Source organism: Lichenostomus cassidix, chromosome 3 (genome assembly GCF_008360975.1).
Source record: "Lichenostomus cassidix isolate B80296 chromosome 3, HeHo_3.0, whole genome shotgun sequence".
Taxonomy (NCBI): Eukaryota; Metazoa; Chordata; class Aves; order Passeriformes; family Meliphagidae; genus Lichenostomus; species Lichenostomus cassidix.
Window position 1 is genome coordinate 4,172,097 of NC_139483.1, and position 13,310 is coordinate 4,185,406.

At 49.3% G+C, this 13,310-nt stretch overlaps 2 protein-coding genes across 13 annotated transcripts in view; one reads left to right on the plus strand and one right to left on the minus strand.

The window, feature by feature from the left end:
* Positions 1-6,357, plus strand: part of CFAP61 (cilia and flagella associated protein 61) — a 96,963-nt gene extending 90,606 nt beyond the window's left edge. For 2 of the 7 annotated variants that reach the window (XM_085054082.1, XM_085054083.1), the window contains exons 27-28: positions 3,309-4,554; positions 4,919-6,357. In XM_085054082.1, the coding sequence (XP_084910208.1) occupies positions 3,309-3,427 (119 nt within the window). In that variant the 3' untranslated portion in view covers positions 3,428-4,554; positions 4,919-6,357. Of the gene's footprint in view, positions 1-3,308 lie in introns of all 7 variants that reach the window. The other 5 variants (XM_085054087.1, XM_085054088.1, XM_085054085.1 and 2 more) reach the window with 4 other exon arrangements.
* Positions 2,212-13,310, minus strand: part of RALGAPA2 (Ral GTPase activating protein catalytic subunit alpha 2) — a 94,651-nt gene continuing 83,552 nt past the window's right edge. For 4 of the 6 annotated variants that reach the window (XM_085054076.1, XM_085054077.1, XM_085054075.1 and 1 more), the window contains one exon: positions 2,212-3,940. In XM_085054076.1, coding sequence (XP_084910202.1) covers positions 3,786-3,940 — 155 coding nt within the window. In that variant the 3' untranslated portion in view covers positions 2,212-3,785. Of the gene's footprint in view, positions 3,941-6,886; positions 6,926-13,310 lie in introns of all 6 variants that reach the window. The other 2 variants (XM_085054081.1, XM_085054078.1) reach the window with 2 other exon arrangements.

The window sequence follows — 13,310 nt, forward strand, 5'->3', positions numbered from 1 at the left end:
TATTGATGTAATGAAACACTGCTGTCTGACAGGAGGTTTTCGCAGCTCTGCAGCCAGGATTTGTGTGCTGTGGAGGACAGACTGTAGCTGCACATACATGTGCACACCTGGCATATCCACTATACATACATGGTCTAAAATACTGTTACTTATTGTATGTATGTAGTGCACTGAATATTCCATTATGCACATTATATATGTGCCAGATATTACATGTTCATTATATAATGTTATACAGAATTCATACATTGCTGATACAATTTATGTAATTTTCTTATATACATTTAAAATTAAAGTATACTGCATATGTATGCACACAATATTACAGTTTGTGAAGTGATGTTATAGTTTATGTCATGATGTATACATAGAGCTAAAATATACACCAGAGACGTGTGCATGTGTAGATATACATGTACAGTGTAAATATAATATGTTGGATTTATGTAACATATAACCGATTTCTGGATAAAAATACTACCTTTATATTCAATATTTCATATTCAAAGACAGGTGTTAATAAGATAAAACATATAATGCATATATTATATAATACATTGTATGATATATAATGCATATCACATTCTATACCTTGTATTATACATAGATTGCAGATCACAGATTGCTTATATTGTCCTTAATGTAATAATATATATGCATTCTATCCATGTGTATTTAATACCTATAATATATACTCTAGCTAATATAAACATATAGACATGTATGAGATCAAATATTAGAGATATAATTCAAAATACTATTGCATATAATTTATATAGAACATAAGATGTGAAGATATATATAAGAACCTAATATATTTTATACAGTTATAGGGAGCATATTAATAGGTATAGGAATAAAATAATACCTATACAAAGGTTTATAAAAAGCATTAGGCATCCTTCTAAAGCTGAAGGAAGGTATAATTGGAGGGGATACTGGGAGGAAGTTCTTGGCTGTGAGGGTTGTAAGACCCTGGCACAGGTTTCCAGAGAAGCTGTGGCTGCTCCCACTGTTGTGGTTTGATCCCTGAAAGTGTTCCAGCACAGGTTGGATGGGATGTGGAGCAACCTGGGATAGTGGAAGGTGTCCTTGGCCTGTGGCAAGGGTGGAATGAGATGAGCTTTAAGTTCCTCTCCAACACAATTCATTCTGGAGCTCCATGGTGAGTATATACTAATCTATATATTATTTAATTTAATTAATTTTTCTTAATGCCATTTTTGTGCCTGCTGCCACAGCTGGAGGAGGTGGGGGTGCCTTGGGCCTGTGCTCCTGCCCTGGGGCAGGCACTGAGCTGTGCAGGAGCCGCCTGCCCTCGGCATTCTCTCCGGAGCCTGCCCTGCGCCCACCTGCTGCCGGGGCAGTGGGGGTACAGCGCTGTGCCAGCCCTGGGTGAGGGGCACTGCCCAGCTCAGAGTGCTGCCAGCTCAGCCCCTGAGCAGTGAGCCCTGTCTGCAGAGCAGCCAGCCAACCCCAGCTGTTCTGCAGCTGCACGAGGGTGGTGGTGCTGGGCCCGGGGCAGGGATCCTCCCTGGGAAAGGCAGGTGGAAGCTGCGTTCCCAACGGCTCCTTCGTGTGAGCACAGTTATTCCTGCAAAGGGAGCCTTATCTGGAGCCATCCAATTAACTCTCCATTTCTGGCTAGAGCACCTGAAAGCAATTTAGTGGAGGAGTTTAGGAAGGGAGATTTCCAGGTGTCTTTTCAGACATCATTATGGCTGAGCGCAGCCCCTGCATTTGCCTAAGGACTGTCTCCACAGAGTAGGAAATCACCATTAAGAAACATTTTTAATGCTGATGTGGGTGGCTGGGCCGTGAGGTATTGCCGGGAAGCAGGTTATAGACAGTGGCTTCTGGGGGTCCCAAGGGTCTGTCACTGTGCTTGGTGCTGCGGGCAGGGCCGGGCTGGCAGGAGGTGCCATGTGGGGGGCATGGGGCACGACCATGTGTCAGTCACAGCGTGGCATGAACTCCTCAAGAGCACTCCAGTCTGGCAACGCTGCCGGCTCTGTACCCGGTGGCTGTTCCTGCAGCTGCGGCCCCAGCAGAGAGGGACAGAACCCACATCCAGCAGGGACTGTCCCTGCCCCATGTCAGCCAGCCCTGCCCACCCGTGGCAGCTGGGCCTAGGCAGCACCACTGGCGTCACCAGAGTTCCAGCCCCAGCACCTCCCACCTGCCGCCGCACACACCACACAGGTACGCGCCTTTTATTGCTCTGGGAAAAAATTTTATTGTGAGCAAAGATTTATTAATTTTTGAGTGATAACAGAGTGGCTTTGTCATCCAGTTCAGGGTGCAAAACCACAGTGGAGTTTATACAAATTAATAGTTTTTTGACATCAGGAAAACGCAATTTTCATCAATGTCTTAATTCTTCCCTGAATTAGAGATGCATATTGCTCTAAGGAGAAAGGGCTCCTTACTCAGAAGGATGCCTTTGAAATTGTTTCAGACCAGCTACTGGATAACTAAGGGCCAGGCAGCCTTGTCTGTCCGGCCCTGAAAGTAAAATAAATTAAAACACACATGTTATTTTCTAAGTTCCTTCACAGACAGAAAATTTATAGAAAGCAAAACCCAAATGTGAGGGTGTTGTGGTTAGACCACGACAGAAAATCAAACTGGCCATCCAAGCCCTCAGTGACGGAGGCTCCATCCTGCAGCTGCACCAGGTAAGTTTCTGTCAGGGGCCAGGAGCTGCTGCCCCTTGGCACACAGCACAGCCCAGGGGCCACCTCGGCATCACTGGCCATGGCTGGAATGTGCCCCACAGGCACAGAGCAGCCCCAGGCCAGGCACTGGCATTCAGATAGACAGACGGCCATAACACCAAGTGGAAGTGCAAAAAAAAAATGGGGGCCCAACGGGGCATTTCCCAAAAAATGCAATCCCTTCGCTTAAAGCAACTCCCATTCTGTTGGGAGGTGTGCGTGTGAGTGCCCAGGAGCAACCAAGCAGCAGCAGGACAGGGCTCTCTGGCTGCTGTATCTGAGTGTTCCATTGCTTTAAAATACTGGCAATTTAGCTATAAAAATTTTCACCCCACTAACCTATGACATGTGTAGACCAAAACACTTCAGCTACTGCCAACACGAGCTCTGCTCACTACAGCAGGTGTGGGGAGGACACCTTGAGTCCTCAAAAGCCTTCAGCTGTGTCGTCCTCCAGCTTGAGACAGGTCACAGCCTGCTGGGACAAGGTGAGGGAGTTACCCAGTTCTTCACACTCTGCTGGGAAGGGGTCATAGCAGGAGTGTGGCTTTTGCTGTTCTAAAAGGGATTTGCTTATGTTTGTTTCTCTAGGGAGCAGTTCCATTGCACAGCCATCACAACATGGAAAGGCCGCGGTGGGACAGCGCAGACTGGAGAGCTCCTCCCTCATCCACCTGTGTGCCAGCAGTGAACATTTACTACCTGGCTAGTCGTGGGAAAACCTCTATTTAGAAAAAATTCCCTAATTCACAGGTAAGTGCTGCCTGGAATGACTGAAGTGATGCTCTAAGGGTACATTAAATAAATGGTTTCAGTGCTGGTTCACAACCTCTGGCTCCAGTGCCTACACCCAGGAGTTTGGGGCCCTTGCTCACCTGGTGCCAGTGCAGTGGTGATGGTAACACAGGTGACAACTGATCCCCAGGTCTGTCCAGACTGGGGAAAGGCCATTTCACAGAGCAAACCCCTTGCCCAGCCCCTTCAAGACGTGTTCACCCGGAACTGCCCATTCTGATCTGTGCTCAGGTGCCTTGGGCTGCCCCAGCTGCAGCTCTGTGCTCCAGGGCCTCAGCTGGATGCCTTGCTGAGGGCGCTGGCGGAGCGGCGGAGCTTCCCGGAGACCCTGCTGCTGGAGGCACACGGCAGCGCGGGTGAGGGTGGCTCCGCCAGCTCCACGCCGATGGTGACAGTGAGGTCAGCGCTTGCACTTGTGGTGAGGCAGCCTGGAAAACAGAGCAGGCAGGGAAACCCAGGTGAGGAGAAAACAGCCTGTGCACCTCGGAATATCTGCGTGGCACAGCACAGCCCCTCCCCCTGCCTCTTTCCAACTTCTCCTGGGGATCACTCAGGTGAACTTGACCTTTATAGGAGGAATTTGCTCTAGGCAGCTGAAGAACTGCCATACTGTGCTTCCCAGAGAAATCAGGGATTTTTCTTCGCCAGCTCCCATAAGTGAAGAGCAGTGAGGCCATGAGAGGTCATCGGTGTCCACACGAGTACTGAGCCCCCCAACGTCACCCCCTTTTGGTGTGCAGAGCCCCTGCAGCCCCTGATGGCTCTCAGGCCCCCAACAGCCCCATGGGAGGGGGGCAGGAAGCTCCTATCCTGCTCACTTGAAGCTCCAACAAACACACATAAAATGGGTCTGTGTGGGTGATACAAAATTGTTTTTTACTGTGTGTCATCAAACAGCTTTTGTGTATTCGGCCTGTTACAGAGAGCTGGAAATGAGCATTCCCAGCATTAGGACTGGCACAAAAACTCTCCCTGGAAGGTGCCTTAACCTCTGGAAAAATCCTAAAGGATCACCATTTCTTCCAATTCCACTACATAACAAGTACCCTTATTACTGGTGGCTTACGGTGACCACTGGGGAAGGGTCTCAGGGGCCATGGATCTGTGGAGTTAGGCTTTGTTGTTAAGTGGAGTCACCTGTCAGTTATTCCCCAGAGGCCAGGCCTTCCCAGACTGCCTGAGAGGCAACAGGTGAGCACATGGTCATTAAATGAGACACTAATGACCAAAACCAGGTGCAGCTGCTGCGAGGGACACACCCTGCCCTGCTCCTGCTGCTTAGGGCTGGACCCCTCCCAAGGCATTTCCCCGGGGAACACTGTTTCATCAGCTCCCTCAGGAAACAGTATTTTTAAACTGTGTTGCAATTCTCTCCTAATGTGTAAACACCACTTTTTTTATTACAGGTAGAAGGGAGGAGGAACATCCTCATAGCCAGACAGGGAGAGCACAAGGAGGTTCTGAATCCACATCGAAGGCTGGCACCAGTGCCACCCCACTGGAACTCCTGATTTGTGTTTTGTAGCACAGGCCTATTTCCAATGCAACAACTGACTCCATCCTCAGCTTGCACCTTTATTTGCTGTTAGTTCCCGTGCCTGGTCAGGCTGCAGTTCTTCAGTCCTCTCTTTACCTTTCCTAGCCCAGGTAAATCTCAAACATGCGCAAAATGCCTCAAACTGCAGCCAGGGACTTGGCTGAGGCTGCCCATGGTTGAACTGTCCCTCGGGCACAGGTGAGCAGGGCAGTGTCCTTGCAGCACAGGTGGGGACATGGCCCTGCGTCAGTGTGGCAGCAGGACAAGCCCTTGACCACTGTCTGAGGACAAAGACCCACCCTGGCTCAGCTGCACTTCCAATGTGAGGTATAACCTCTCCTTCTGCTTGAGCAGCTCTGGGTGTTTGAGTGACTCAAAGCAGGAGCGGAACAGCAGCAGCACAGCCCCAAGTGTGAGCCCCCTCAGCCTGCCTGCAGCCCTGTGTTTGCATCTCAAAGACAGCCCTTACTTACCAGATTGGTTCTTTGAGACAACTGGCTGAGGGGAAATAGCACATTTTTAAAAGGTGGAAAGTGTGACTTAGCCTGTAAAGGCATTTTCTGTGAAAAATGCGGAGCTGTCAATTTTGGATTAAAAACAAAACCTGTGGTGCTATTGGCTGGGGAGAAAAGTGTGGGGGAGGGAAGGCCTGTGAGGGAGGTGTTGTACTTGACATTCCTGCAGTGAGGCAGAATGGCAGATGGTCAAAATAATACAGTTTTCTCCAAATGGATGAGCTGAAGCAATGCTCGTGGAGTGCTGAACAAAGCCACGTGTGCAAGAGGGGCAGGTGGGGCTGTGGCCAGGCACACCTTGGCCAGGAGCACCCATGGCACATCCACCTCTGAGCCAGGGCATTCCGTCAGTCCCGGCTTTCTTCTGGTGCATCCCTAGCTCTGCAATCGCCTCGGAGCTCTCCGAAACCACTGTGATTGATGGGGAGGTGGCAGCTGCAGAGTGCGCGAGCAAAAACCACTCGGATAAAGGCTTCCATACAAATATTATAATTCCCCTCGCAAGCTGTCTGGCACGGGCTCTAATGACTTGGCTGTCTTGCAAGGGGAGCCTGCAGAATCGGAGAGGATGCTCCATGCATTTGGCCATGGCTGGAAGATGTGGGGTGTGCCAGCAGTTGGGGTTGGGATGCTCCTGAGGCTCAGCTCGGGTTCATTTTGCAGTGCTGTGGAGAGGGGTGTTTGCTCCCACAGTGTTTTCCCAGAGGGTGCCAGGCCAATGTGAAATTACCAGTGGTGAAAACCAAACAGCAGCTTGGAAGTAAAAAATAATAAATGACAGCAAACCCACAAACACCAGTGTCTGACTTGTGGACTAGTGGAGCCCTTAAAATTCGCAATTCAGCCAGGTAAGTGGAATTTGCAAAAAGGGGAAAAAAGCCCTACCAAAATCTGCCCTGCAGCTGCTTCCTGGATGTATCATGGGTGAACACAGCCACAGCAGCAGCATCACTCAGCTCTGCGGGAACTGGCGACAGGGGCCAGGGTGGCTCCTGGCAGAGTCCTGGCAGCTGTCCCAGCTCAGGTCACACACAGGCAAACAGGGCCAGCCATCACCAAACACTTCCCTGGCTCGTGGGGCACAGGATGCGTGAGCACAGGGACAGGCAGAGACAGACCCAGAGGCCACCAGACTGCACGAGGAGGAGAGGAGGCAGAGCCACATGTGGAGCACAGGAGGCTCCAGGCACACGCAAGAGCAGAGCAGAGGAGGCAGAGCCAACCATGGAGCAGAGGAGGCAAGGGAGGAGGAAGAGAGCTGTATAGTGATGAAGCTCAGCAGCAGCAGCAGCAGAGGGGCCTGCGGGAAGCATGGCTCTTACCTGCGGCCATTACCGTACCGAGAGCGTTAACATTCTAATCTAAAGGGAGAGAACAAAATCGTGTCAGTGCAGGACCAGCGCCCCATGACTCCTGCGCTCATGCCAGCCCAGCACAGCACATCCTGCTAATGGTGGGAAGGGGAGCTGCAGAAACACGGACCCACACGCTTCATCCTTGGATCTCAGGACTGAAACGATCAAGGGAGAGAATGTTGTTAAAAAATTGGAAGGAATAATCATTGCACTTCAGCTTTTGCCAAACCTGCTGCCGTGGGATTGTGGGATGCAGCTGCTTCACACCTCAGCTCCACCTCCGGCACCATTGTTGGTCACACCATTTCAAACCGGGTAAAATTTGAGGCTTCACAGAAGCCTAAACCTCTGTGACACTGCAGCCAGGTTAAAACCCCAGGAAGTGGCAATGTAGCAATCCCAGTGCCACATAAATTTCCCAGAGGGGGAAGTACTTAAGTGCATAAAACTCATCCAGGGCAGTCACACACCTGCACTCAGGCAAGATACACACTGGAGGGCCTCTCACAGGTGAGGCTGCTGAGGGAGCATTAAGCTTTTAAAACACATTTCTTGCAAGAGGCATTAAAAACAGAGTTAATAACATAGATAAAAGCACTTTAATTGCAGGGTTAGCTTGCAGGAAGCTAGAGAGAGATATGGTGTATTGCATCTTAAATCCACTCCACAGAAAAAATGTAGTTTCTTCCTCAGGGCAGGTGCTCTCGGAATGGCCTTTTAGCCACTTCCCATGAAGCAGCTTAACACCCCTGAAGGCAAGGGTGGGTCTCCATGACCTGTAAGGATCTTGAAGATTGGTACCTGAGAAGACCCATGAAGTTTTCACATGGGCTGTGAGCTGTTCCAGCCCCCCATTAACCTTTCAGCCAGGACAGGTCTGTGGAAATCTTTGTTTTCCTTCCTAGTAAATGCAAAGGTAATAAAATTCTGGAGAGAATCATTGTAGTGAATCTGCACAGCATTCCTGCTTCCAACTCCCAAAGACAGGCTCAAAGTACACTGTAAGTCCTGAGCCTGCATGGAAGAGCCTATGGATAACTGAAGCTGGGTTAATCAAAGCCGCACAGGTCCTGCAGTGCCTCGCAAAGCTGTTAAGTAACACAGTAAGAGAATCTGACACTACAGGTTAACCAGGAGCAGAACCTACCCTAAACCAGTGCCCACAGCTCCCAGCTCAGGTGGGAGTGCCTGGCACCACCGTGGGCATGGCCTCCATGGTTTGAGGGACTTGGAAATAAGCCTGAAATGTGCACATTGAAGTTTAATTACTCACAAGTTGGAGCAGCTGCTGATTAGTTCTGCAAGGCTCAGCCTCAGCCAGGGGGACCTGGCAAATGCTGGGGGTTATGTGGGTGTCAGAGGCAGGGCAGCCTGAGCCCTCAGCATGCGTGTCCCGGTTCTGCTCCGCCTCTGCTCCAGGTCTCTGCCGTGCCTCAGTGCAGAGGGAAAATGCAAAGGGGCCACATTGCCCGGAGCCTTCTCGGAGCTGACAGCTCTAGCAGCTGGAGCTGTCACCCGGCAGAAGAGATGGGCCTGTCAAGCTCGTATTTTCTCCCATCCCAGCGCTGACTGCTGGGATGAGCCATCCCTCACCACCTCCTCTCCCACAGAGCATAGCTGGGGGAGCACCCTCTGAGCCAATCAATTACAGGGAAAAGGCAGGGGTCCAGGCTGAGAGCCCTGATGTGGCTCACACCCCCTCCCTGCTGGAGATCCCGAGGGAACACCCGGCTTGAGAGGGAAGCAGTCCCAGCACCTGCCCAGCGTCGGGGGAGAAGTTCAGACTATCTGCCTTCGGTGGTGACACAAGGGACAGTGCCCCACACACTGAGCAGGCAGCCACTTCCTTAGGGCTCTGCAGGCATCTGGACCCTCCAGAGGCAGGCCTGGGCTCCCAGGCATACACCTGCATTAGCCTGTTCAGCCACGGGAGCTGGAGGGGGGACAGACCTGCTGCGCCCAACACTTTGTGGTAACTGTGACACTGCCCTCTTTAATGCCAGACCATTCCTGACCCTCACAGGGACACTCAGGCAGCAGCTCTGCCAAACGGGCAGGAAAACTGTGGGACAGAGCACTGATAACCAAGAGCACATGGGCAAGGGGCAGCTCCCAAATCTGCTGGTGCTGCTGGAGGAGCCGCCTGAGGGCAGTCCAGCTGAGACAGGCTCCTGTCTGCAGAGGATGAGGAACTACCTGGATTAAACAGACAGGAATCTGGACAGGCTCCTGTGCCTCATCCTTAACAGTCCTCATAGGGAAGGGGGGAGAAGAGAAAGCCCTCTAGTCCTGCCTCCTGTGGTAATTCTCCTGGCTCCTCTGCTCTACTTGCCTCAGCTTTTCCTCTTTCTTCACTGCCTGGACGACCTCCACCACCATGGCAGCACTGCACAGTGTCCCGTCTCACCTGCTGATCACCACACCTCGCAGACCTCATACGTGCTCCGTGCTAGCAAAAATTCCCTGTCCTATGAGTAACCAGGACAGTCAGGAATTCCCTAAGTCCCATATATTAGAAACAAATTGTTCAGTTTCAGGCAACACTGACACGGATCAAACTTGATCCTCAGCACACACCGCATGTGCTGTGATACCATGGCACAGCTACTCAGCTTCAGATGTGTATGCTTCTAATATTCCCAGGAAAATATGCAAAAATATTATATATATACAGAACCTGGACACAGATCTGACAAAGCATCCTACAGAGCTTCAAGGAAAAAGACCAAAGGACCAAAAACCCAAAGAAGTAAAAAAAACCCAGAAAAACCAAACCAAAGCAGAAGGAATCCTCGGCTCAGTTACCATTACAAAGAGCATCAGTCCTGTTTAAGACAGCAGTTACTCTGGGTTTAGTTTTGTTTCTGTCAAAAATATATTTTAAATCTACATATCCAATTCAAATAATCCTTGTGCTTAAAGTGGGAAAGATAAAAGTCAGCACTGAACAAAAAGTGGTTTAAAATAAACCAGATCTTGTTCGCTGTACATTCAAGTATTTTCTACAAGAACTTTACACATGTAAAGGTCCAGAGACAAAAGAAAAGCACGTGTCACCTTTGCAACAAAAAGGCTGCAAAATCTCGGTTTTATGTAAATAAGCAGGCACAGCTCCCGAGGCTTTAAAACCAGGGAATGCTGAAAACCTCTATAGTTCCTCGACTCAAGTGTTGCTCCTGGGCAATGCCATAATATTCATTAAAGAATCCATTTATCAACAGATACCACATGTTCAAGTTTTCCAGCACAGTTTTTCTGATGCTCCACTGAAAAGGATGCTTTAAAAACATAAGGCTGGAACGCAAGAATCCGAGATGCTTTCCCTGCCCATTCCACACCATCCATTAGCAACTAAAAAAGCCAAGATTTACACTATATCCTCCCTGATAACGTTGAGCATTGTGCTTTATTTTCCAAGTCATTAGCATGCACAAGAATGACCTCATGGTGAACAGATGCACTTGGATATGGCAGTGATTAGATCAGTCCTCTCAGCAGTCAAGTGTGCCCATTCCCATTAACCCCTGAGGCGCCGGCGGCAGCGCTGAGCTCGGGGGTTCCCTGGAAAGCAGGAACATGCCCTGGCGAGCACGAACCCCTCAGACAGAATCCTTGCGGTGGGAAAGCTATGACTTGAGAGTTACCCTGGAATATCTGGCTCCTTCCACTTCCATATGGTTAACCCCGTGCTTCTGTCTGCTGATCTTACACGAAAACAGCCCCAAGCCCCAAGGAACCCTCATGAGCCACAGAGGCAGCTGAGGTCGGGGCACTGCTCTGCCCACTTCAGCTTCACCAATTTAGTTAAAGAACACACAAGTATTTTGTTGAATAACTGTTTCTGGTTTTGGCTGAGAGAGCAAGAGCAGCAGCTTAAAGCCCGGCCACTAAAAGAAGAGAAATCTGCAGAGGGAAAGGATGAGAATAATTCAATAGTGTTGGATTATGGAGGATTTCCTGGGCTGCCTCTCAAACCCTGCCTAATTAAAATACAGTATGTAATGCACCAGTTTAACAACAAAGGGCTGTATTCCCAGCTTTTGTTCCTAATCTGCACATCCCCTAAATTAGTTTGCGGATGGCCATTCTGCCTACACGGCTGCACTTTAAATGCTGAAGATATCGTGGCTATCTATGATCCATACAGGGAGTCGAAGGCTCTGCTCCTGGAAACAGCAAAGGAGATCAACTGGACAATTTTCCTGCAGAAAATGCAGCACCTGCAAGACTGGTGACTGGGAGACTAAGCCAGGGCAGGAAACCCACATCCCACTCAAGTCTGGGGATGCATCCCCAGGGGCAGCATCAGAAAACACAAAAACATCCAGTTCCAGTAATTATATCACAGTCAGTGATACCCCAGTAATGCGTCACTGAGAGCTACATTTGATTCCTTTAACGGTCCTGATTTCTTCTTACACTGTGTTAACTCCTGAGAACAAGCTGCACTTTGATAAGCAGCACCCTTACTCCCTGACTCTGTCTGCTGCACACGTGTTCACAGCACTGACAGGATCACACCTGAAGGGCATTGTAAGAAGCAGATCAGATGAGAATTAATCTTAAATTTACCTGAGCAGTTTATGCTCAGCAAGGTTAGCAGTACCAGCTGGCTTGTCACCTGTGCCAGCTCCATGCATCCCACAAAATCATCAAGGCTGGAAGAGATCAAGTCCAGTGGCTAAGCCAGCACCACCATCATCACCCCGAAACCATGTCCTGATGCCTCCTAAACACTTCCAGATATGGGGACCCCAGTGCCTCCCTGGGCAGCCTGTGCTGGTGCCTGACCACTCCTTCAAGGAAAAATGGCTCTTTTTATTTACTGCTCCCTGACTCATTTTTGCTGTTTCAGAATAGAGAAATGCCCTTTGTATTCCTAAACATCAGTCAGGTGATTCCTGCAGGTGCAGGACAGGTGGATCTATGCCTGAGCAGGCCTGGCCAGGGAACAGTGGAGCTGCCGGGGCTGCATCCAGCCTCCCTGCTGACTGCCGAGGGGCATCGGATGGAAAACACATCCCCACGGCCACAGCTGACACTGCCCTTGCTCATCACTGACTAAATATGCAGGAGAATCAGCAGGTAATGTGAGTAAACTCTCTGAAGCAGAGATTCTGACACCAGAAGTCATGGCTGGCCTCCAGTTCATGAGCGAGGAATTAATTCTGAGGCTCAGAAGTCAGAAAATCAGGACCTAAGTGGGGCAGGCTTTGCACTTAAAAACAATTAAAATAATTAAATCATACCCAGGTATTTAACAGTGTTCCGAAATCCTCAGCTACTGGGAAACATGTTTAACTGTGTTTGGCATACACAGTTTATCCTTCAGAAAGTGGGGCTGCTGAGGGGTCTGCCCTGTCTAACCACATTTGACATAACAACATGAAAAAGAACAACATGAAAATGAAACATAACTATGCACAGAGCAAAACATTTAAAATAGACCACTATATCTACATTTCTATTTGCTGATACGTTGACAGATAAACGATTCAAGTGCTAACAACCAACCCTGGGCACGCGCTGCGCTCCTATTGAAATGGGCGATTTTTTTGTCTCAGACTTTTGGCAGAGTGTATAAAAGAATTTAATGCACAGCTGTTCTACTTTTTAATGTAGGAAACATTAATCAAAGCTTTAAGTTATAAGCTTTCCTAGCGTTGTTTAGTATTCCAGTTCAGCAGAGATCAATAGATCCATCCCGTGTTCCCTGACGCCTCTCCAGGACGCAGAGGCACGATTATGTAAATGGCCCCGGCTTCCTCCCCTCCTGCCAGCGCTTATCTCCAAAGCCTTCTGCCTGCTGCTCCTGGCCACCACTGCCCGGCCAGCACAGGCCTCTTATCTCCTCACAAAGCTCCAAGCGCGCCAGGATCGGAGCCAGCAACGCCAGACAATGCTGCACGGCTGGTTTTATTCCTAAGTGATTTATTTGAGCAAATTTAATTTCTTCCTTCAGTGTTTCAGTTTAGATGGAAGATATCTGCTAACAAGTCGGGCTAAAGAGAAATAGAGCAGATGTCCTGCAACATTTATACAGGTTGGAAATAATCTATTCAACAATCCAAAAGAGAAGCAGGGAATGATTAGAAAGTGCCAGTGTCACCCTAGGAGTGTCAACGACGGATTAAGGAATCTTTGTTAGAGTCCAGCACATGGTGACCAGATACTTACTGGATGCTGGAAAAAAACACATTTTGAGGGCACTAGAAATGTGCATTTCAGAGCCAAAACTCCTTTTCAGGAGAGGTTCACTTAAACTCGATCAAACTGGCCGGGCAGCAATTGTGACTGCACACGAAGCCAACCCTCCACAAGGCACACAAGGAATAAATTCCCGGAGTTCGGGCACAATGCTGTCACCTCTCAGCAGGCCGATGACTGATGA